Here is a 22,942-nt window from a genome sequence, read left to right as displayed (position 1 = left end):
GTTGTGTTGATATTGTTAGGAGTGTTCGAATGATTTCGTGATCAATCTCTTTTTTATTCATTGAATTTGTGGATTAATTTAATGCTTATTTCACATCTATTCTAGAGAGTTTATTAGTCTCTTTGGGAAAATAGAAAAATTTTGAAATGAATAACAAGAAGAAAAAATCAAAGTAAGAAGAAAAGAAGGGAAAAGGAAAAGGAAAGAGAACTGGAGATGGGGATTTAGTTCAAATTAGAGCTTCTTAGGTACAAACGCTAAATTACGGATCTTGTGTGGATGGAGCTAAAAGACAAAAAAGACATGGAATTCCGGATACTAGAGGAGAACAAAAAATAACTCATTAAAATATATGTTTTCTTGTCTTTTAGCTCCATCCGCACAAAATCCATATTTTAGCAATTCAAAGATGGTAAAAATTGGAGATAAGGGATAAGGTCAGTGATAATAGATGATGTATCCGAGATGGATGAAGACAACTTATGTTTATTGTTTTGTAATTTATTTTACCATTTTTGTTATAAAATAAGTAAAACATGTATATGTTTTGTAATTTGTTACCGCCAAAGGCACGTTAAAGGCCTGTCATTTTATGTGTTTTATAGTTATAGAAAGGCCTGTCATTTTATGTGTTTTATAGTTATGTTCTATAAAAACACTCGTCGAATAGTTATTTCACTCAAATCCATAAAACAAAAATGAAAACGCCCGTGTAAAATGATACCAAACATCCCCTTGGCGTACGAGTAGGAGTACTAACACACTATAGTTTCCTTTTAAAACCCGTCTTTAATCAAGACCTACTTTAATTCTTAAAATATCATCTTCTTCCACGAAAAAAACTCATATCTAAGAAAAATTATAAAAATGTGTGCGTTTGTATATTGTAAATAAGTGTAATCATATTGATTAGTGCATGCAATGCGTTTGTGAGGAAACGAGAAAAATATGAAAAGCATTAGCGTGATTATATGGGTGTAAACTGTGAAGAGTTAGGAACGGTAACTTAAGAGAGAAAATGTAAGAGTTATAGGAGAGGGGTTCTATGAAGATTGTGAAGGGGGACTAATTCCCATTCTTCGTTTAGGTAGCTCGAGCAGGCCCACTACCGCAGTTTTAGCCCACAAACCTTTTCTGCATCAGTATGTACCTCCGTATAAAAATATTTAAAAATTAAAAAAAAAAGAAAAGGAAAAATGAGCAACAATCTACATGATCAACAAGACTACAACGGTTCAAAACTGCTCAAATGCAGCTCAAGCAAATTCAAGTCCTTTTTTCAGTAACCCTTTAGCACCAAATATATGCTACTATCAAGCAAGCAAGCTGCACTGCTGAATCTCTCCATTCAATTCCAAATAGGCCGGTGAATAATGACTTTCATTGCAATACAGATATCTTAAAAGCCCAATACATGAGAATCAATCTTCCAAATACTTGCAGTCATTGGAAGGAAATGAATTTGACCGGACATATCTACTGCCTCAACACAAAGCAATGTAAAAGAAACACAAATAGCAACTTACAAGCTCATACAATAACAAGAACCAAGCATCCCATACTACATTAGCCTACTTGTTCATCGGGGAAGAATCAATTGGAGGATTATCTTCCAGGGACAAAAATAGGGCTGGAAGATTTTTAAGTACCCATGACCATTTCGTGATGGGGGCTCTCACATTTTAAGTTTGGATTGCTGAGAAAAGTGAGACGTTAATTCCTGCAAAACGGATAGAAGGGTTAGCTCTTCTTGTTTTCCATCACTAAACCGTCTATTACAAAACAAAATTTGAGGTAGATTACCTCTGAGTAACGTATGTGATCATGGTGAGCATAAGAAGTTTTTACAATGGTTTCCCACTTGGTAGTAGTCAAGGGTGTTTTAGGATCCTGCTTTTTAGGATTAAATCGGGTGCCAACATTTGGATTTGAAAAAGAGTTTCGTGAGGAAACTGAAGGCAAGGTACGCCAAAGCCAGGACTCAGTAGGTTTTTTTGGTAATGGTAGGGGGAGAGGAGACTGTTCAGACCCACTGTTAATACATCCAAGATCGTCTGCTTCAGACTTATGCTGACAGATGCTATTTAGAGTTTCATCAGCAGTAACATTTGTACATACCAAAGACTTACATTCCTGATTAAGTTCTCCATGTAGTCCCAAGCAATGCTCCATATCTCCTTGACCTGCAGGGTGCATTATCTTCTCAGAGGAAGAAGATCGACTGGCTTCAATGGACACTGATACTTTAGTTTCTGATCTACTCTCATCTTTCGCTGTATCTACACTTGCAATGCGTTCTCTCCCTTCACTTTCCATCTGTCCCATGGTATCTGATATTTTGGAAAAATTTACAGTATCTACATACAGTGTTTTTTCAACTGCGGGGCTCAATGAGCCAAACCTTTTTTTAAAGCTATGATGGGGAAATAATTCCTGAGACTTGCTACCAGCTCTGTTATAAGGATTCAACTTATTGGCTCTCACATTTTCAGCTTCTTTGGGCACACCAAGAAACCCTCCTCCACGGAATGGAGACTGAGGCCTTTCATTACGATAGGGAGAAATGCCGCGCCTGTAAGGAGATGACCTGCCTGCCATCTGCTGGTCACTTAAGCAAGCAAACTGTTTAGAGCCACAGGTCATCTTATTTTCAATCCCCAGTAGCTTTGGTGACTGAACTCCACTCTCTGCTTGATGCTTATAAACAGCATCCCGGACATGCTGAGAATATATAAGAATAACCATGTAAGGCAATCAGAAGCAATCTTCATTACTAGTAGCAAGAACATTGTATGTTAATTAAAGGAAAAGCGAGTTCTGTGGTACCTTCTTCACTGTTTGGTTACGAGATTCAGTATAAGCAGCTTTGCCCAAGTTTCTGACATCAGAGCTGGAAGAGACTGAAGAGTGGGTTCTAGCTTTCAACCCTGGCATTGGATTTAAGAGGCACAAAGACTTATTAAGGCATAACCGAGGAAGCAGCCCACAAGCTTTTCTGGATAAATTGCCAGAATCGTCATACTCATCGACTTCATCTTCAGTTTCTTCTTCTTCTTCTTCTTCTTCTTCTTCTTCTTCTTCTTCTTCTTCTTCTACATCCTCCCCATAATGAGGTATGAAAATAGATTTATTAACAAGAGGTCTCCGATCTTCACTAACCACCTTAATAACCTGTCTTGGTTGCTCAATTGTGACAGGTTGCTTCCTTGAAGCATACTGAGGTGGCTCCAAAGCCATTGCCTTAGCTGCAGGCAAGAAACGCCTCATCATAAAATCTCGAGTTTGGGGATCCGTAGAGAATGTTCCCGACCGCTTCACCACCTGCCCATCAGATCCGCTCAGACCACTAAGACTACAATTTATGGAATATGAATCGGTTGAGGACAGTGTGTCGAGTGCATCAGAATAAACATCATCATCTGTATCTAATTGCTGTTTCCAGTCATTTGCCTCATTTGGGGAGTCCAATGTGCACATATTCTCATTCAAAGAACGCGACTCAACTCGTGGCAAATCATCAAATTCCTTTGCCAAGGGATATTTAATAATATTCAAAGCTTTCAGTGGTGTGAGCCTTGGAGTAACGGGAGCGTCCTCGGAGTGTTCAAGCTCAGGTCCACCATCCTTGGGTCTTCCAGGGATCTGCTCCCACATAAATGGAACAGCAGCAGGTTCTGTGACTTGTTCCAAATTCAGGTCTGTTCTATAAAATGGAATACTATATCGTCTGCTGGATGCAGAACTCTCAACCATCTTCCCATTCTCTCCGTCTGAAGATGCCACCGCTGTTGTAGAGTATCGCCTCACAGATAGAAGAGGTGCATTGAAATTTAATTTCCTCTCGTCCATATCGTTCAACAACAGAGTAAATTCTCCGCACAGTCTCTATTCAAAGTCCACGAAATGAAAAATTTTCATAATCTCAACAACTGATCAATCCAAACTGGAAATACAGTACATCAGCCAGAAATGACATAAAAGCAATTAAAGAGCAAACAACCAAAAAAAAAAAAAAAAGCAAGCAATTGTATAACAACTTGTACGGCAACATAATAACAACTGTTTCCAAATTCTTGGTTGCTCTTGCTCATGATTGGGGGGGGGGATCTGACAGCGGATTAACAGAATCAAGCATTGTCGGTTGCTATGGAAAATATTTTAACACACTAGATATTTTAAATTAGATCAAAATATAGATCCAAAATTAATCATGTAACAAAATTTCAATAATAATGAAATTGGAATTAAATTATTAAAAAGAGAAAGTAGAAATCGAAGTGAGTACAATGTGCAGTGCAATTACAAATCCATTAAATGAGGCATCCGATAGATTAAAAAAGTGGCATTGCCAAGAAGAAGGACTTACCGAGAAAAGAACATGGACGACGACAGGTTTCTTGAAACGATCAGTGGTTTAAAGAAAAGAAGAGAAGAGAAGTTATACCTGTGAGCGTGAGCGGGAGCGATTGTCGCTGCTGCTAAAGTTTAGGGAATGAGTGAAACTAAAGAAAAGTAAAAAAGGAGAGAGAGAGAGCGCTTTGTATTAGTAGTATACTCTTGACTGAATGAATGGAAGGGAAGAGGAGTCAAGAGAGTAGAGTAAGTGTTACTGTGTGAGTGTGAAAGTGCGAATGCGACGGGCGTAGACGAAGAAACGTACCACTACCGTGCCTTTTCCCCAGTTTCAGTTGCGGTTTTCACGCGCCAAGAATTTACCTGTCTTGTCTGCTCTTGCCCCTTCACTGTTCATCTTGAAATCTTCGCTTCAGATTACGTTTTTGCCCCTTAACTAAATTCGGCAACCAACCAACCAATTCTTTTTCGTTGTCGCACGTGACCTTGTAGTACAATATTCTTGAAATTATCCCTGCTTGTTGTTACCGGCCCGGGCCGCTCAAATTTTACGCCGAGGGAGCTAATATTGGCTTGGCTTGATTCTAAAAATATTCCATTTTGCTTATTGTTACCGGCCCGGGCCGCGCAAATTTTGAGCCGAGGAAGCTAATACTGGCCTGGCTTGATTCTAAAAATATTCCATGTCTTGCACTTTTCTTGACCGTAAATGTCTAGAATTTTTATAGAGCGTGGTAGAATGTAAACTCTCTAACAACTTGTATGTATAAGTCTCGGGATCTTGCTAGAAATGAGAATTCTCTAAATCGGAAGACTTTACAATTTGGTGAAGTTAGGCAAACCTCTTTTATTAAGCTAGAGCTTGACACTTAGTATTTTATTCAAGCAACTCAATGTAATTCCAAGCAAGCTCTCAAGCATTGTAAGGCTACTCTCTGGTGAATAAAATTACTCTCTTCACTTCAATTGCTTCTTAGTTATTCTTTCTCTCTAACTCTTTGTTCAAGTTTAGCTAATAAGAAGCTCAAGGTCTACTTAAGCAACTTTCGAGTAAGATTGTCTAAGTGTCGCATGGATATATTATTCAAAATACTCATCCCATGAATTATGCTTATTTATCCATGCTAATTTAACATAATGTCTCTTATGTAATCAATTGTATTGAACAAATTTAGGGTGTGTTTGAGATTGAGGTTGGGTAGTTGTAACTTAAAAGTTACCGTACTAAAGTATTTGGTAAACACTAGTTGATGTAACTTGGAAGCTATGTTGATAATTTTTCAATATAATAATTTTATTAAAATTATTATTTAAAATTTATATTTACTATATATTACAAACTTTTATTTCATAATTACAATTTTTTTTTCACAACAATTGTATCTTAAAAATTACAATACCTCAATCACAAACGCACCCTTAACTAGTTGTAATTTACAAACTACATGTGAGCTTAATTATTCTAGTAAACTATGTCAAGAGTTTTGATGCAAAGTAATACGCATGTACGGTAAGACTTAATTTAGAGCCTAGGAAAATTTGAAATTAAAGAATTAAGAACGCTTTTGCCATAATGATGGTAATAATTGAACATGCCGCGGCAGAAATGGGGAGGAGTGGTCACGGGCTTACAGATGAGGAAATTCGATTTGACTTGATGGTTGTTAAGCCAAGTGTCCTTAATTCGGCAGGTGGTTAGATTGGGCCATCCACGACCAAATTCCCCCCCTCCCCCCTTCTTTTTCTTTTTTTTTTTCAAATCATGATGTAGGCAACCAGTAATTTTCTACCATGATATTGATATTGTTGTATAAATTATCTTAGAGACAATGATTAAACTACTGCTACAATTAAGCAATTCAGATATATTACAATTTATATTTTAAAGTTATGTGTAATAATTGACGTGCATTCGTTGTTGTTTACAAGAATCGCTTATATTTTAAAGTTATGTGTAATAATTGACGTGCATTCGTTGTTGTTTACAAGAATCGCAGCACATGAACAATTGACAATAAGAAGTTACTCTTAAAAAAAAATTAAAAAACTACTAACATCTCATTTAGGGTTGGCAATGGGACGGGATGGGATGTGATTTACCAATTTCAGTCTCATCCTGTATATACAAATGGGATGAAAAAACGTCTCAATCCCGTCCCTATATTTTTTTTGGGACAAAAATATGTTCCAATCCCGTCCCAAAAGAGATGGGATCCTGCAGGATCCCATCCTAATTGGAAAAATTTCCATTCTTAATCAGTAATGAGAGGGGATAGGACGGAATTTATCAATCCCAACTCCCGTCCCGCATATCTAATTGGGATAAAAAAATGTCTCAATTCCGTCCTTAAATTTTTTTGTTAGACAAAAATATGTCTCAATCCCGTCCTAAATGGGATGGGATCCCGCAGTATCTCATCCCATCGGAAAAAATTGTCATCCCTAATCTCATTCATGATAAATTCATTTTGTAATATAGACCCAAAACTCTTAATTTACGAAACTTCAAACTTTATGTTACTTTTTTAAAATTATTATTATTATTGATTATCTAATTTGGTTTTTGACCCCTGATTTATAACATATTATGTACAATGTAAAAAATTGAGTTGTCTACAACTGAAGAATTGTGTGCGTAACAGAGATTTTACAGTAATCAATGGAGAATGAAAAACATTATGATGTAGTCATCCTTGCAAATTTATTCTGTATCTTAAAATTATAACCATATAAATGTAATATTATTTGCTCTTATCACTGTTTCAATGCACCCAATCGCATAAAGCAAACGTGGCATGAAATATATTAAGCTACTCAAAGTTATGTGTCTTGAATGCGACAAAATTTTTGGCAATCTAATTGAAATCTTACATTTTAAATAAACTAATTGAAAATTTTGTTCCAATTACACCAAACACTTTGAATAAACAAATAGAAATCTTTCGTCCGGCATTTCTTCTTGGTCTAAATCTCCCTTAATTTGCGGGGGTATCATGTAATTCTAACGTGGCTTCAGATTTTAAGCCCGTAGGTGCGTCGATGAATGGAGATTATCTCTCGTGATTTTGGCGTGGTCTGCCATTCTTGTTGTCTCTGTGCTACAATTAATTAATTTTAACAATTTTTTTACTTAAACTAAATAGCTCAGTCGTACGCTTAATAAGTCGTGATTAGATCACATAATAAACTTGAAACATAGATGCCAATGACATTACGTGGAAGCATATTTATTTGATAGTATCTTTTTCATTGGATAGTCGCGCTACTGTTCTAATTTGTAGATTTACTTTTACTAATCAAACATTTGAAATAAAACTTTATCCTACTTAATAATTGAAGAAAATCTTAGAAGTTGGAACCCTTGTCACCACAATTCATGTATCCAACATATTGTTTAAATATATAAAACTTATTTACTTATTTATTGGCTAAAACATAACTTTTAAGATTTTATAACTGCTTGTAACAACAATAAATTATATGATATCTATTCGGTTCAGATACTTAATTTGTATCAACATTTAAATGAGAAATGATAAAATTTAATAACTCATTGTTACTTGAGCTAATAAAATAATTTCATATCATTTGACTATAAATTTAATATATTGGCATATTTTAAAGGAAAAACATGCCTATTCGTAATATCAAAATTCAAACACAAGAACAAGGGAACCGTAAAGAGTGGCACACACGATATTTCGACGACTTTGAGCCAAATCGTCCAAGAGCACAAGAGGGATTACAGAGTTAGTGGTCCACAAAATGAGTTTTCTTTATCTTTATATAAATAAAAAAGTGCTTGAAATGAAATTGATTTCATTTAATATCATACTTTGTGGACACCCATTTTTTTAAGAGAAGATTTTTGGTGTTTTAAAAATATTATTTCTTATCTATTTACTATTTACCATGTGTGTGTATATCTTTATAATAAGTTGAAACATACACATAACAAGGATTGAATTTTCCTTTCTTAATCATGGGATTTGTAAAATTGAGCAACCATTCTCATCTTCAGTTATAAATAAACTCTCTGTTGTGCAGGCTGCAGACGAACGAATTTCATCTTCTACAGTTCTAGTTCTACAACTTTGTAATGTTAAAAGACTATAGCATTATGGTAGCTTCAATGGTATTTAAAAGCAACGGAAGCTTAAATTTTGATGGAGTGGCTGTCTGGCAAACCAGCAGCATCATCATCATTCATCGCTGATATTGTTGGCAGACAAAAGTTGCCAATGTACATAATGGTGGAACCAAGATTCGAAAGTGTTATAATAGCTTATATCAGTTTATCAGATCAAGGGTTATAGTGACAAAATTCTTGGATGATTGAAAAGGAATCTTGTTGCAACTAAGAAGACCTTCAAGAAGGTTTCAGCTATTTTCATAAATTGTATCCAAATTATAAAAAAATAAATAGAAACTGCATTTAAATTATACAAAACAAACCGCAGAATAAGTCATTTATTGTGATAAAACCCCATATGACAACGAGGCCTGGATTACGATGCTAAAGTGGCTTCAATTTGAACAACCTTTCAAGCCATGAGATATGGACAAAAATTTTAAGGGCTGTTTCCCAGAAACTATTTAGAAGAACACATATGCCCAATTGAAAGTAGAGGATGCACCCGTGACCCATGAGAGAAAAAAAGCGACATAGCAAGAGTGAAGGCAACCTTCAAAGTTCAAAGTTCACACTCAATGAGACGATAAATGAATGTTGCTCATTTATTTAGCGTATTGCAGCAAATGGGTTCCTCTTCCACTGATGAGATTGGTACATCTTCTCTGTTTCCTCAATTTTAGTCCATGGCAACTTATGCTTAGCCAGCATTCGGCTCTTTGCCGCTACTCCCAGGTAATCTCTGTACTTCTGTACAACAAATGTTAACAACTAATATAGTTAAGAAAAAGAAACATTAGAAATTCAACTATTTATGCCTTAATCCTGAAATTCATGAAGTAGAATTCGCATACCTTGAGGCAGAGCCCTTCTTCAATATCACAAATAGGATAATCAGCAGGGCAGCAGTCTTGAGTTCCAGCGCAGCAAACAGCATTCTCATAGGGACAGCAGCCATAGATCCAGCAAAAATCCAAGAACCCAAAAATGCAACAACATGTTTCACCACTTGGACAATAGGAAAAGTCTCCGCATTGACTTGGTGATGGAGATGGAGGTGGTGGTGGTGGCGGTGACGGTAGCGGGGGTGGCTCGGATGGCGGTGAATAGGGAGATGGTGCATAGGATTCTTTGATTGGATAAGAAGCCATAGCATTGATGGCACATTTACCATATTCTAAACTGGTGTCCCTTGTTATGTAAAAGTATCCGTCAATTCCCCAACTTGTTCCCCAAGAATTCTTTACAATCCAATAATCTTCACCATTTTCAGAGCCATAACCAACTATCAAAACCGCATGATCAATGTAATATGGGTCGTTGGAACAGTCACCATTGTAAATTCCCTGATCAGATCACATCACAAAATTTTCATGTCACTAAAAAATTTTGAAAATATGTTTGATGAAGAAGTCAAGGCACCTGGAACTTAACACTTGTATATAGCTGAAAATCAATTGCAGAGCCAACCATGCCAACGCTAATCGGTTGTTGAACTGCAGCACATAGCAGTGCACTATCGGATGGCTCTACATCTTTATAACCATCAATAGATACAACTTTGGTTTCCTCCTGATCAAAGTAAAACCAGATGAAATTTTAATGGTCCTCAAACGTTCATGTATCAAGTTTTATTAGTATTTGGCCAAACCTTGGTGATATTGCAGGTACCATCGACACCGGTGTAAGGATAATCAGATTCTGTGTCGATTCCACCGTTGTTAATAACCCATTCAAATGCATAATCCATGTAGCCTCCATCACATCCACAGCTTGTGGTATCACAATCCACGAGTTCTTGTTCCGAAAGGCTAATGAGGTCTCCAGTGACCAAGGCATTTATTCCTTCAATGGCTCCAGTCGTAGAGAACGACCAACAACTTCCTGTTAACAAAAATTACACACACAGTCAAGAAACTATAGAATATAACAATTTGTGACTGGTGAAAACGCTAAAAGTACTATTATTTAGTGATCAGGTCAAAAAAGAAGAACAAGACGTACCACAGCTTCCTTGGTCCTTAACAGGAGTAACGATTCCCCTTTTCCTCCAATCCAAGCTCGATGGTGCTTCGCATGATTGTACCGTCTTGTGCAAGTTACTCTTTGCATTACCAATCGCTTTGCCAATAGGCTTTTGAATCTTTTTCAAATAAATTTCTCGAAACTCCTCATTGCTCATGTCAGCAAACTTGTTCAACCCAACAACATGCCCACCAGGATTATTTTTCTTTTCAACAACATACTCCAAGTTATTCTTAAAATTTCTGAACCTCCTTTCTGCCTCTTCTGTATGCTTGTACGCCTTGCCATGCTTATCTTTCCATCGTTGAAATAACTCGAATACCCGCTCCTCTGAAACAAACTCATTAAAGTCATGACCAATGATGGAGTGTTCACTAGGGAGGCTAGTAGCCGAAGCCAAAATCAAGAAAAGAATAACCAGTTGAAATCCCATTTGCTCAAAAGGGTTGCTAAGTCAGTGATTGATCTTCATACTTTCTTCATTGCTTTTGTGTGCTGATGATTTATATGGTTAGGAATTGGTAGCAGCTTCAAGCCTACCAGTCAAACTCAATAAACAATGACGTTTGTATTTCTTGTTCCCACCATTCCATTTTCGATTATACAGAGAAAATTAAAATTAAAATCAAATTTTGTGTTTCATAGAGACAAAAATAACAAATTGAAGGTGACCAAAATAATGATCCGAGCCAGGGTATTTCTGCAGTTGCAGTTACCCATTTGTGAGTTTTTAATTTTCGTAGTATATATAAAAAGACTAATGGGATCGCTATTAATTATTGAAATTTTAATCTTTAAATATTCTAAAGTATCTCTTCCGTTATTCAATGAAAAAAAGTATTTTTCTTTTGTTGGAAATTTATTTCTTTCTTGGAGAGAACCTTGTTAGAACCAAATTAGTTTGGTGTTTGGTCTGCTTCTACCATTCAGATAGTTTGACCGTTGAGTAGGGTGAATAGATGCTCAGAGATGAGAACTCTAATTATCTAACAGTCAAAGAAAGGCCTCAACCTCAACATCGAGATTTTGGAGCCCACGCTCTTCTTAATCCGAAATAATTTTGCTATGCAATTGAGTTGGATCACCAGGAGTTAAACCCAGCAATGTATTCATTGGGAAAATAAAAATAAAAATTCAAAATGCAGTTATAATAATCTTTTTTTTTTTTAATTTATTGGCAAATATTTTCATGCACATATAGTCCTAGAGTGGAGGTATTGGCACCCTTTCAAATTTATAAAACACCTTTTACTTGTATTTACTTTTTTAACCATAAAATTATATACACCCCTTCACTCTTATATCATTTCTAATTTTTAATTCATATAATGAGAATATAGTTGTTGGCTGCGGTTGTAGATGTCAAAATACGTGGATGAGTTAAAATTTTAAAACTTTCACATTTTGATCTATCAAACGATGAAATAAACAAATAAAAGATTAGAGGGAGCTTTTAGTAAAAAAAAAAAAAAAATTGAGAGAGAATCTAATAATGAAAGGGAAACACTATTAATAAAGTTAAGAAAAACATGAAGGAAATTTTTAAGTATTACAACTAGACTGAAAGAGAAGTTTGAAAGGAGAGACGAAGTTAAATATAAGAAAATCATGGTTATATTTCTATTCCATCCTTTTCAAGGGATTGTTACTCGAATATGTGATAATTGTGAAAAAAAATTTCAGAAAATCTTATTTCACTAGGTTTATGAGAAAGGTTAGTTGTGGAATAAAAAACTGTGTTTTTTTAAAGTCATTAAATTCTTCGTTTATTTCTGTTGGGTGTATTTAGCAAAGGGATATTTCAAAGGATCTTGAAGGGGTGCCAGGAGCCGGGCTCGTAGTCCTATTTTGGAAGACCTCGATCTTGTTTTTCGGTTTGGAGGACCACATTTCACTATATTTCGTGTAGACTGGGCTTTTAGCATTCAACCGTTCTCGAATAAATTAAATTTAAGAAATAAATCGTCATCTTGATTAACAAAATAATCATCACAAAAGACAAAAAAACAAAACCAAAATTAATATTAATATTAATTGCTGCTAATCAGATCAGCAAAAGTGCAGGTGTCCTCTTTGCTAATTTCATGCAAATTAATATCAATTCTCACCAATGATCGTCACATGCAACTCATCATCAAGCTGGTCCAGCCTCTTCGTGCTTCTTTCTGCTGCTAACCCCGAGAATACCATCACCCTTCCCGGGGGCCAGCCCGCAGGTTGCAACTAGCCTGTGGGTTGCCGAAACGACGCAGTATCAGTATGGACCATACCTACGGGAGTGGTGCGTCTATGGTTTGAATCCGATGAGACACTCTGCTTCATGTTCATGGTGGGTTTAATTTAATTTAAATTTTTAATTCTTTTTTTTTTTTTTTAAATGTACGTGCAATAGAAATTTGGCGCGGTATATAGAGGACGACGACGAGGAGGACCGGAATTAAAAAAAAAAAAAAAAAAAAGAAATGAAAAATGTCTGTGGAATATGTTGTCGTCATAATTGCTAAAAGATCGATGGATATCCGATAGTGCTAAAGTTAGTTAAGAGTCTTAGAGATTGGGTTTGTGTAGATGGATACTTTTGATTGAAAAGGTTTGGCTTTTTTCCACATAAAATTATATAATATATTGCCTTTTCTCGAAACTGGTATTTGAACTTCAAGTTCAAGGCATGTATTGTGTATATCATCTTTTTTTTTTATCTTTGGATCAGCCGCAGCCTGCCTGTCATCTATAAAATTTGGAGGCTAATGTTGGCCAATTTGCCATATGCTTTTAGAAATTAGAATATACCATCCCTCAAATTTTCTCATGCTAACCAACGACCGCTTGCCTCTGCTGCCCAGTTTGCCGGTTGCCACATTCTTTTTTTTATATATATATATATATATTATTTCTACAATATTGTTAAAGGTCATGAGTGATTCGCATACCCATCATCGGTTAAAGATGAAATATATGATGACAGCTTTTGAAGCGATCTATGTGAAGTTCGGACCAAATTGCTATAAATTGGACGTTCTATGATAAGTACGCATACTATGAGCATACAATATTTTTGACTTGAAAATTTGAACTTCATGAATGACAATAGAAAACGTCCCAAGAGTAGGTGGATCTGGCATCATTTATTTATCCAATATATTGTCTTTCCCTTGTCACGCAGACCAATTATATATTAAATTATGCTATATTTACTTATTGAAATAAAAGTAAAGAGTATGGACTTCTCCCACTCTAGTATTTATTTGCATAGTTTAAGAAAAGACTGGAAATTTAATCCCGTGAGTCCCACTTATTTTTAGAATGGGGAGTAGAATTCTCACTCCATAGAAGAGGTGAGACTGGATTCTTTCTTTTTTTAAAAAAAAAGTTGACATAATTATATTTAATAAACTAAATGATATCATAAAATAAAATAAATAATATCATATTTATTTAAATAATATTATTATATTTAATTAAAAATCATAATTTACATTGATTTTAAGTTAAAATTATTTAAAAATAATATTTTTATATTCATAGTCAATTAATAATATTACTATATACTATTTTTATTTGAAATTATAATATTATTATATTTATTTAAAAATAATAGTGCTATATTTATTTAATATTCATAATTAATAATAATTAATAGTTTATTCTAATAAAATATTAATTTTGTACTATATTATTAATAGTAATGTTTCATTTGTGTTGCTCTTACCAATAGTTTTTAATTTACATAATTAAAATTAAACTAATAAAAAATTATGATTTATATAATTAAGAATATTAATAATTATTATTAATTTAAAAATATAATATTTTATTTTAAAAATATTTTTATTAATTTTGTAATTAAAAACTAAAATTCTTTAAATAAGGGTAAAACTATAATTTAAAACTATTAACTCCCAACACATGAACACGTGATAAAGTAAACACATAAATTTAATTCTGATTATAATTTCATACTCTCATTCAACAACTACTATCACTCCCACTCCATACTCTCAATCGTAAGATTTCCACTCTTCAAAATTTCTACTTTATTATAAAAATGTAAATGTTATCTTAATTAACTTGGAGGCAGAGGCATAGTGTTTTTTCAATTACTTCAAGAAAAAATAAGACGAAAAAAAAAGAGCGAAGTTGGTATAGTGGACTCAATTTATTGGAGGCCCAGTGTTTTTTCATAAATGTAATTTTGCATCAATCTTCGAGGTGGAATTTCTCTCTTTTTTTAATTTTGAGATTCTTGATCTAATTTTTCATGCAACTTACTGGTTCCATTTTCCCTCTCTTTTTCTTTTCCATGAGTGCGAAAGAAATTGCAGTATCTACTTTGCTCATGATTAAGGATTCGGCTATCTGGCACCGGTTGCAAGGTACTTCCATGTTTGTCATTTTGTGCTTTCAGGAATGTCTTTGTTTAGTTATTTACAATATAATCCCCATTGTTTATGAAAGGAATCAGAAAAGTAAAGGTTGCACAATTTTGACATTTAAATCCGCATTGTTTCCAATTTCTTATACACTATAAACCTAAGTAAATACCTAACATAATCTTGACTGATCAAAACCCATTAAATTGTGTAATAATTTCTATCAAATTACAATAATAACTTTTTTTTATCAAATTATTATCAAACTGTAATTCAGTCACCACAAACCAAACAAATATAATTTGTTCAACTATATTTGAATGAAGAAATTTTTATGGTCAAATTTAAATGACCCAACATTCATATAAAACTAAAAATCATTATATAATCCTTTACATTATTGTCACTACAAGAAAATTGAGAGAAGTTTTAACAAAAGATATACAACTAGAAATGGTATAAAGACCACAACTATTTTTAATTTTTAGAAGTTTAGAATATTACATGAAATTAGAAATAAATTTTAAATAAGTCAACATAAAGAATTCATTTTCTAACAAAACACTTCCATTTAATTTTTTTTACCTGGGCCATATTAGAAATTTATATTTTAGGCATTTTAGTAATAAATCTTATTAACTAACAAGTAGGTTTATAAAATATTTTGATGGCTTAAATAATTTCACTTACTCCCTAATCATCAAGTACAATGAAGGGTTTATACAAACTAAAACAAAGAGGACTTAAATGTTAAAATTTTTAAACTCTAACTTCTTTTAATTTTATTATAAACAACATGGACTCTAGTATAATTGGACCAGAAGATACCTAAAGTAGGGGGTCCAGCTAAGCTCCACCTAGTCATTGGATCCAGCTATGGTGAGGGATTCAATGGCTAAGTGCAGCTGTGGAATGGTACCACAGTTGCACCATAGCTGATAGCTAAGTCCCAAAGTAGGATTAAGTTGCTTTTTTGTCCCATAATTAATTCTAGACACGATTAAATGGAGAATCTTCTCAAGATAGTCGCCTCAATACATTAAGATAACGTTTATATTTTGGTTTGGAGTGAGAATCCTGAGATTAGAAGTGCGGAGTGGGAGTGAGAGTAGGTTGTTTATTTACACTGGAATGAGAGTGTGAAATTGAAATCAGAATCCAATTTATGTGTTTACATTGTCTTAAATTGGGAGTAAATGATTTTAAACTACGGTTTTACCCTTATTTAAAAAATTATAGTTTTTTAATTACAAAATTAATAAAAATATATTTGAAAAATAAAATAATTATTTTATTATATTTGTAAATTAATTATAATTATTAATATTCTTAATTATATAAATCACAAATTTTTATTAATTTTAATTTTAATTATGTAAATAGAAAATTATTAATAAGAGCAACACAAATGAAACATTATTATTAATAATATAGTACAAAATTAATATTTTCTTAGAATAAAATATTTATTATTATTATTATTATTATTATTATTATTAATTACTAATATTAAATAAATATAATACTATTATTTTTAAATAAATATAATAATATTTTATTTAAATATGTTTAATCTTATTATTTTTAATAAATGTAATTTATAAAATATTATTTTATAAAATATTATTTATTTATTTTATTAAATATAAGGGTAAAAAGGGAAGAGGGGGGAGTGGGAATAAAATTTGTAAGTAAACACTAGAGTAGAAGGAATCCACATTCTTCAGTTTCACTCCAGAAAATAAACACAACATAATGTGAATTAATTTGAATTAGGCTGCATTTGATATTATTGTCTAATAGTTATCAATTGTTTGGTAAAATAGATGGTTAATTGATGACTTACCATTTTTATTTTTCAACTAGAGCATCCCGTTCCTAACGGCAATTGATATGAACATTGTACATTCGCAATCAAATGAAGCGGGTTTAGTTAGCTAGTTAGTTTTGTAATCATCCAAGATTGAACATTGTAATCAATAAATATATTAATATAATAAATACTAATATTAAATCATTGTTCCAAATTGAAGGGTTGAGAAAGCTGAACCGATCTTTCTGGAGATTCTCGCAAACTTTATGACTTGTGATTCTCAGTCCTGATCCAAAAATTTTGTGTTCTTTTCTTTAGATTGAAAAGCTACAGTAGAACGTTACGTTTCATAAATTTATTCCAAGGCCACAGAAATTTGGCTGGAATATGGGGAATTTCAACTTTTTTTATTTTTTATGTTCCTGCTTGCATGCATGTTTCACCATTTATGTGTATGAACAAAGAGAGTAGAACTTACAGCTAGCTCATATATATATATATAGCTTGAATTAATTTACTAGTCAGGAATGTGACGCCTGTTGAGGGCATCCTGAAATCGATAGCAAGAATCAACTCTCATTTCTGAGGTGGTATCATTTTCGGGAGCAGGATAATAATCTTCTCTGAGTTGCACATCCCTGAGAGTTGGTATCTTGAGAAAAAACGACATGAAATGTTCATTTGCAGTCCCATGAATGAAAAGTTTCCTCAGACTTCGACATTGCGAAAGCAATCCGGCAGCTGGCAGAGAAAGGCTTCTCTGGTGCACATCCATGTCTTGCGGAGGCCAATAATTGAGCTCCTTTAGATTCAAATTCTCAATTCCATTCAAATAAAAACGCTCCCACAGGCTCAAATCTGCATATCCTCTAGGCGCAGTAAGTGCAAATCCTATGGCGTCACCACAATCAAAATGCATCCTCGAAAGTTGAGGATAATTTACTAAAGAATTTAGCCCAAATTCAGCCATGAAAACAGGTTTCTGTTGATTTCTGCAATCACCAACAACTTTTATTTGTATTTCTTCAAGGATAGGACAATTCTCTAGCCCTGCTAAACGTATTGGATTCAGCAGCTCACCAGCGGCAATCCACAGAGAAAGATATTTTAGCTTGGTCCAAGTATCACTACAAGAAGAGAAACCATTACCGCTTCCGTCGCAGCACTTGGCTTTCTTTTTCAAGCTTGCTTCTTCTTCCGACATCATGATTCGCTTTTCTGTTTGAAAATCCTTGAATCCACAAGCTTCATGACTTGAACTGCTACTTTCTCCTCGAATTTCATGATCCTGTGAATATTGCTCAACACTCTCCCACACACAATCTACATGTAGCCGTTGTATCCGATCTCGGATTGGCTCCAAAGCCTGCAGTGAGCACACGGTGTTGAGATATTTGCAAGAAGATATCCTCACATCAACCAAAGTTTTCTGTAGAACACGAGCAAAGATCTGCATCCCCATTTTTGTGATCTTATTGCAACCTTGAACCTCGAATTTGGTGAGGTTTGAACAGCCAAGAGAAATAGCAATCAAGGCAGAATCAGTTAAATCAGCAGAGTTTTTAATGGACAAGGATTCCAGACCTTTCCAGAGAGCAACCCCAGCAGCTGGCATAGAAGAATCAATCTCTCTGCAAATTCCATGGAGTTGCCCCAGCTTCAAAGATTTAAGCCGCGGGCACTTGGAATTAAGCAACTCTAGTGCTGGCCAAGTATCTCTAACATTGTTACCAACATCAAGAACCAACTCTTCAAGCAATGGAAGGCTTTCAAAAAAGTCTCCGAGTGCAGTAGGACTGATCCTAGCATCTTCAGACGCGTAACCTTCATCGTTTTTGTTAGGATCAGCCCTGCTGGAATTGGATGATAAGGCTGTAGAATCAGCGAGGTGAAGAAGGGAAAGACGGGGGCAGTTTGAAGCAATAGAAAGCAAAGTTTCATCCCCAACAAAGCCAAGGAATCTGTGGTCAAATACACAGGTTGCAAGTAATTGGCTCAGATTTGGACAAGCAGAAGTGATGGATAAAAGCTCATGAGATTTATAACCCTCGGTGAAAGAATGACCGACGAGGAGATTAAGATGTGAAAGAGAAGCTGCAATAGAAGGGTATAATTCAAATGCTGTAGGTAAATCTTCGGTCCAGCAATAGAAATGAGAGAGATCAATTGAAGAGAGTGAAGGGCAGTGCTCAAATAATGCAAAAAAGTCATAACCAATAGGAGCATTGAAACGCTGGTGCCAGCGAACAAGCTTAACGTGGCTTAATTTAGGCCACTCGGGGGCAAGAAAGTGAAGAGTTAAAGGGCTTCTGGCATAAATAGTTAGAGACACAACAGAAGGAAAGGCATGGCTGAGGAGTTTAGCAAGAAGAGAAGGGTTTGATGAGGATTCTAAAAGAGGGTGTCCCCAAGGGGAGAGACATGAAAGATCAAGATTGTTGATTGCTTGAAAGCAAACAGGGACTTGATTAAGATCGCGGATATTTCCTCGGAGAGCGAGGGATTTGCGTGTTGACCGCTCTAGCTTGCACCATTTAAGGCACACAAGGGACATGGCGTTGCGCGTACGAGTGTCTGTAACTAAGCTGAATATGTTTGACATAATGGCATCTGGTAGCATATCGTGAAAATTTGGAACTTTGCTAACAGTTGTGGCAGCCATATATTATTGCATATATTTTTACTATATGCCTACCTCCCTCTAATATCTAATAATAAGTTAAGAACATTGAACGAGAGGAAAAGATCAGAGATAGATATTTGATGGCCGCCCTGGCGGGTTGAATATAGATATATAATAAACAAATGAAACCTGAATCGTATGCTATTTATACACAGCAAGGTGGTGAGGAATGAAAACGAAGATAAAGATTCAAGAATGGAAACGGGTGGCATGTGGGGAGAGAGAGAAACAGATGGATATGGTGGTGATGTCCCTAAATGTTTTATATATGTGGTGTACGTAAAGGTAGATACAAAAGAAACTAAGAAGGGATCGATCATTAAGTGAGGGTGAAGATGAAAAGTATCACCAGACTGGTGGCTTATGAGGGGGGGGGGGGGGGGGGGGGGGGGGGGGGAGAAAGAGAGAATCTAATTAGCGCAAAGGTGACAAGATGAAGTTATAAAGATATGCGATAATAATAGCGGAAAGTACTGGTGGCTAGAGAGGAGAAATTTGCATGCATAGATATATGAGATGGAGCTCTAAGAATGAAGATAAAGATACACTATATCAAAAACTGGTGGCTTAAGACTTGCGAGAGTATTCAAAATGTGTGGGAAGTGGGAACTGGTGGCTTTAATAGAAGAAAGAAGAAATATATGCTTTTATGGCAAGCGGCTGGGAGTCTGAGGATGAAGATAAAGATACAGTGAAAGAAACTGATGGTTTGCTCTTGGTCGAATAGTTAGCGTACAAGATAAAGATACAGACATTCTGTAGCTGCCCAGCTTGGCAATTAGCATGAAAGGTACTACCGGTTGGTGGGCAGTGGGCTGCCACTTGGCTTGCGGGCTGCTCTTATTGATCATCATCCACTACCCCTTTTATTCTTCCTCTTTTTCATTTCATCTTTCCCCCCTTTTTGACCTTTACTAGATATTTCAAGTTTCAACTTCTCTTTTTCTTTTTGGAATAATATTTTTGCTAGCTGTAGGTTTAAATATATTAATTTAAATCTTTTAGTTACAATTTTGTCATAAATTCTTACTAACCAATAAAATGCTCCAGGTATAATTTGGACATTAACTAAACTAATTATTTATATTTGTGCGAGGATGACATCTGATAGAATGTGTAATAAGTATAAAAATAATTTAAGCTAAGAATTTGGAAGTTTTTAAATTCGAAAAAGGGTGAGGATAGTTACACCCCGAATTAGAATGCGTAAGTCCATCATGCTTCAAAAAATTATTTAAAAAAAAAATTGACATCGACTTTTAAAATTTAAAATAGAATAATTATCATTTCACTACCTCAAAAATTACAAAATATCAAATTACTACAATAAGTATTGTTTCCTAAATTTTTACTACTATAACTTTATAAAACATTCATTTTATTACTTTTTCGTTAAGATAGTCAGATGACTATAAGAGAGATAAGTGCTCTCTTCTTAACTTTAATAAAAATTTACTGTTACATTTACGATATTTTCATCGCGTATGATTAAAATTAATTATTTTACTATTCGCTTCTGATTACTTTGATATTGTTGATAGATAACTTCTCATGATTATGCCTTAAAGTGGAATTTTTTTCTCTTGAAAGAGTGACTAAGTGACATTGTTCCAATATTGTTTTTCTTACGAGCGCATACAAACACACACTCTTATTTGAAGGGTAGTTAAAAATTTAAGTTCTGTTATTGATGGCTTATTATTATAAAGTTGGACTAATTCTCTTTTGATTTTAAGTTACAAAACTTTTGGATAATTAAACTTGATTAAGATCATCTCTCGATTTGAACTTCTCTTTAGTAAAAACTGACACATTGATAGATGTTTAATAAATTTAAACTATAAAGAAAGTAATTCCTATTTATAGGGTCCAGCTATAGTACCACAGTGGTACCATGCCACAGCTGGATCCAGCCATTAGATCTAGCTATGGGGACTACAGTGGGCTGGATCCGACGGCTGGATCTAGCTGTGGTATGATACCACTGTGGTACCATAGTTTTGCCCCTATTTATATTATATTACTCAAATAAAAAATATTCAAATCAGGAGAGGACCTTAGTGTAGACTATGCGAAATAAAAATTTTTACAACAAATTTCAGCACTAAATGATCCTCCGCACCTATTGAATGTAACATGATAAATTAAAGTTCAAAAAGGAATATAATAAGCTAATTAGTTCATTATCGAGAAATTGTAACAAGATTTTGATGTCTGGCAATTCAACTATCTTATATATAAACATGAAACATGCAGCTGCTGCAGCAGCAAAGAATATATGAAAAGAAGAAATTGATGAAAGTATATATAAAAAGTTGAGTAATGATTGATATGTGAACAAAAAATTTGACATAAAACTTAAAAAAAATAAATAAAGGTGTTTGAGAGAAAAATAGGAAAGGCAATAGAGCGCCACGTGTCAACCAATGGAATGATTTCAGCACAATCGGAGGTACCCTGCACAATCCGAGGTGCCTGACATGATTTGAGGTACCCCGTATAAATAGAGGTACCCTGCACAATTAGAGGTACCCCATACAAATAGGGGTACCCCATACAAATAGGGGTACCCCATACAAATAGGGGTACCCCACGTAACTCGAGGTACCCGGCAAAACAGATGCAAGAGAATCCACCGAAAATATCCGCCATGAGAAACGTTTCCGCCTCCTAAAAGATATTATTTGATTTTGTCAGAATTAGGAATTAAGAACGTCGTATCAAAAGCGGGGGACAGCCGTCTGCTACCTCTGCCAAAAGTGAAGGACACTGTCCCAAGGACAGTGGTCCCCAGCTGCCTACCCGACAGCTACTGCAGAGGTACCCCGGACCACTCGCCAGCGCGCGCCACGTTTCCAAAAGATGAGATACGCCGCGAACATGCAAATAACGGCCCAAAAAATCATAAAGAGGTAAAAAGACGTTAGCCAAAAAGGGTACGCCACGTGGCAGCTGAGGTACTCCATATATAAAGGTGCCTAGGTTTCATTCTCCATCATGCTCTCATTCACCCTAAAACACTCACACTCCGAAAAATATGTTTTCTTCAACCTTAAAATCCTAATTTACAGAGGGCTAACCAGCTCTCTTTACCATAAAAGCTTGAGTTTGCTAACTTGAGCGTCGGAGTGTGAACGCCGGAGTACCCCGGCTTCACCTCTAACCTTTATTTCATTGTTTTGCAGGCGTGTAGCTCATTTTTAAGGACACCTCTCTTAGTTCTAAACCTTTCACCACTGTTATCACTCTCTCCCCCCTTCTCACCTCCCCCGAACTTCAGATACACCGCACCGCACACAATAAACTAGTAAGGTACCCCATCTCCCCCAAAAATATAAATTTATTGTTCTAGACTGGTTTGGCTTTTCTTACCCCAAAATCTGTTGAAAACAAAAGGCGAACTATTTTTGCTACAAAATTAATAAATGCACAAAAAATTTGACATAGAAATCGAAAAAACACTAAAGGCAAACTATTTTCGCTACAAAATAAACTCGTGTGCATTTTTTTAATTTTATACACAGATCATAAAAATTAACATGAATTTAAATAAATTATATTTGGGT

The 22,942-nt window shown here is 34.8% G+C and overlaps 3 protein-coding genes across 4 annotated transcripts; all 3 read right to left on the bottom strand.

The window, feature by feature from the left end:
- Positions 1-1,332: 1,332 nt before the first annotated feature.
- On the bottom strand, positions 1,333-4,624 carry LOC18051236. 2 transcript variants are annotated; one of them, XM_024191996.1, is made up of 4 exons: positions 4,367-4,624; positions 2,827-3,885; positions 1,804-2,721; positions 1,333-1,720 (listed from the first exon to the last, which is right to left on the bottom strand). In XM_024191996.1, the coding sequence occupies exons 2-4, from the start codon at positions 3,847-3,849 to the stop codon at positions 1,676-1,678; spliced, it is 1,986 nt and encodes a 661-aa protein (XP_024047764.1). In that variant the 5' UTR covers positions 3,850-3,885; positions 4,367-4,624; the 3' UTR covers positions 1,333-1,675. The 2 variants fall into 2 exon arrangements, with proteins under 2 accessions (XP_024047764.1, XP_006449510.1); XM_006449447.2 differs by having other exon boundaries at positions 4,445-4,624.
- Positions 4,625-8,793: 4,169 nt separating this feature from the next.
- LOC18051235 (low-temperature-induced cysteine proteinase) lies at positions 8,794-10,971 on the bottom strand. The gene is made up of 5 exons (XM_006449446.2): positions 10,490-10,971; positions 10,137-10,369; positions 9,920-10,057; positions 9,340-9,831; positions 8,794-9,235 (listed from the first exon to the last, which is right to left on the bottom strand). The coding sequence occupies exons 1-5, from the start codon at positions 10,941-10,943 to the stop codon at positions 9,095-9,097; spliced, it is 1,458 nt and encodes a 485-aa protein (XP_006449509.1). The 5' UTR covers positions 10,944-10,971; the 3' UTR covers positions 8,794-9,094.
- Positions 10,972-17,210: 6,239 nt separating this feature from the next.
- LOC18051234 (F-box/LRR-repeat MAX2 homolog A) lies at positions 17,211-19,355 on the bottom strand. The gene is made up of 2 exons (XM_024190988.1): positions 17,936-19,355; positions 17,211-17,881 (listed from the first exon to the last, which is right to left on the bottom strand). Exons 1-2 carry the CDS (start codon positions 19,353-19,355, stop codon positions 17,211-17,213), a joined length of 2,091 nt encoding a protein of 696 aa, XP_024046756.1.
- Positions 19,356-22,942: the final 3,587 nt, after the last annotated feature.

The sequence above is a fragment of the Citrus clementina genome, unplaced genomic scaffold, assembly GCF_000493195.1.
Source record: "Citrus clementina cultivar Clemenules unplaced genomic scaffold, Citrus_clementina_v1.0 scaffold_2, whole genome shotgun sequence".
In the NCBI taxonomy this organism is placed as follows: domain Eukaryota; kingdom Viridiplantae; phylum Streptophyta; class Magnoliopsida; order Sapindales; family Rutaceae; genus Citrus; species Citrus x clementina.
This window is presented reverse-complemented; position numbering and strand designations above follow the sequence as displayed.

Excerpts from the sequence above, each read along its gene's own strand:
- LOC18051236 (XM_024191996.1), bottom strand. The coding sequence starts at position 3,849 with ATGGACGAGAGGAAATTAAATTTCAATGCACCTCTTCTATCTGTGAGG. Across the intron at positions 2,722-2,826 it reads GTAACCAAACAGTGAAGAAG|CATGTCCGGGATGCTGTTTA; the intron begins GTACCACAGAAC and ends ATATATTCTCAG. Across the intron at positions 1,721-1,803 it reads ATCACATACGTTACTCAGAG|GAATTAACGTCTCACTTTTC; the intron begins GTAATCTACCTC and ends TCCGTTTTGCAG.
- LOC18051235 (XM_006449446.2), bottom strand. The coding sequence starts at position 10,943 with ATGGGATTTCAACTGGTTATTCTTTTCTTGATTTTGGCTTCGGCTACT. Across the intron at positions 9,832-9,919 it reads ATTTTCAGCTATATACAAGT|GGAATTTACAATGGTGACTG; the intron begins GTTAAGTTCCAG and ends TGATCTGATCAG. Across the intron at positions 9,236-9,339 it reads AAGAAGGGCTCTGCCTCAAG|AAGTACAGAGATTACCTGGG; the intron begins GTATGCGAATTC and ends TTTGTTGTACAG.
- LOC18051234 (XM_024190988.1), bottom strand. The coding sequence starts at position 19,355 with ATGGCTGCCACAACTGTTAGCAAAGTTCCAAATTTTCACGATATGCTA. Across the intron at positions 17,882-17,935 it reads CAGTTCAAGTCATGAAGCTT|CAAGCTTGAAAAAGAAAGCC; the intron begins GTGGATTCAAGG and ends CGGAAGAAGAAG.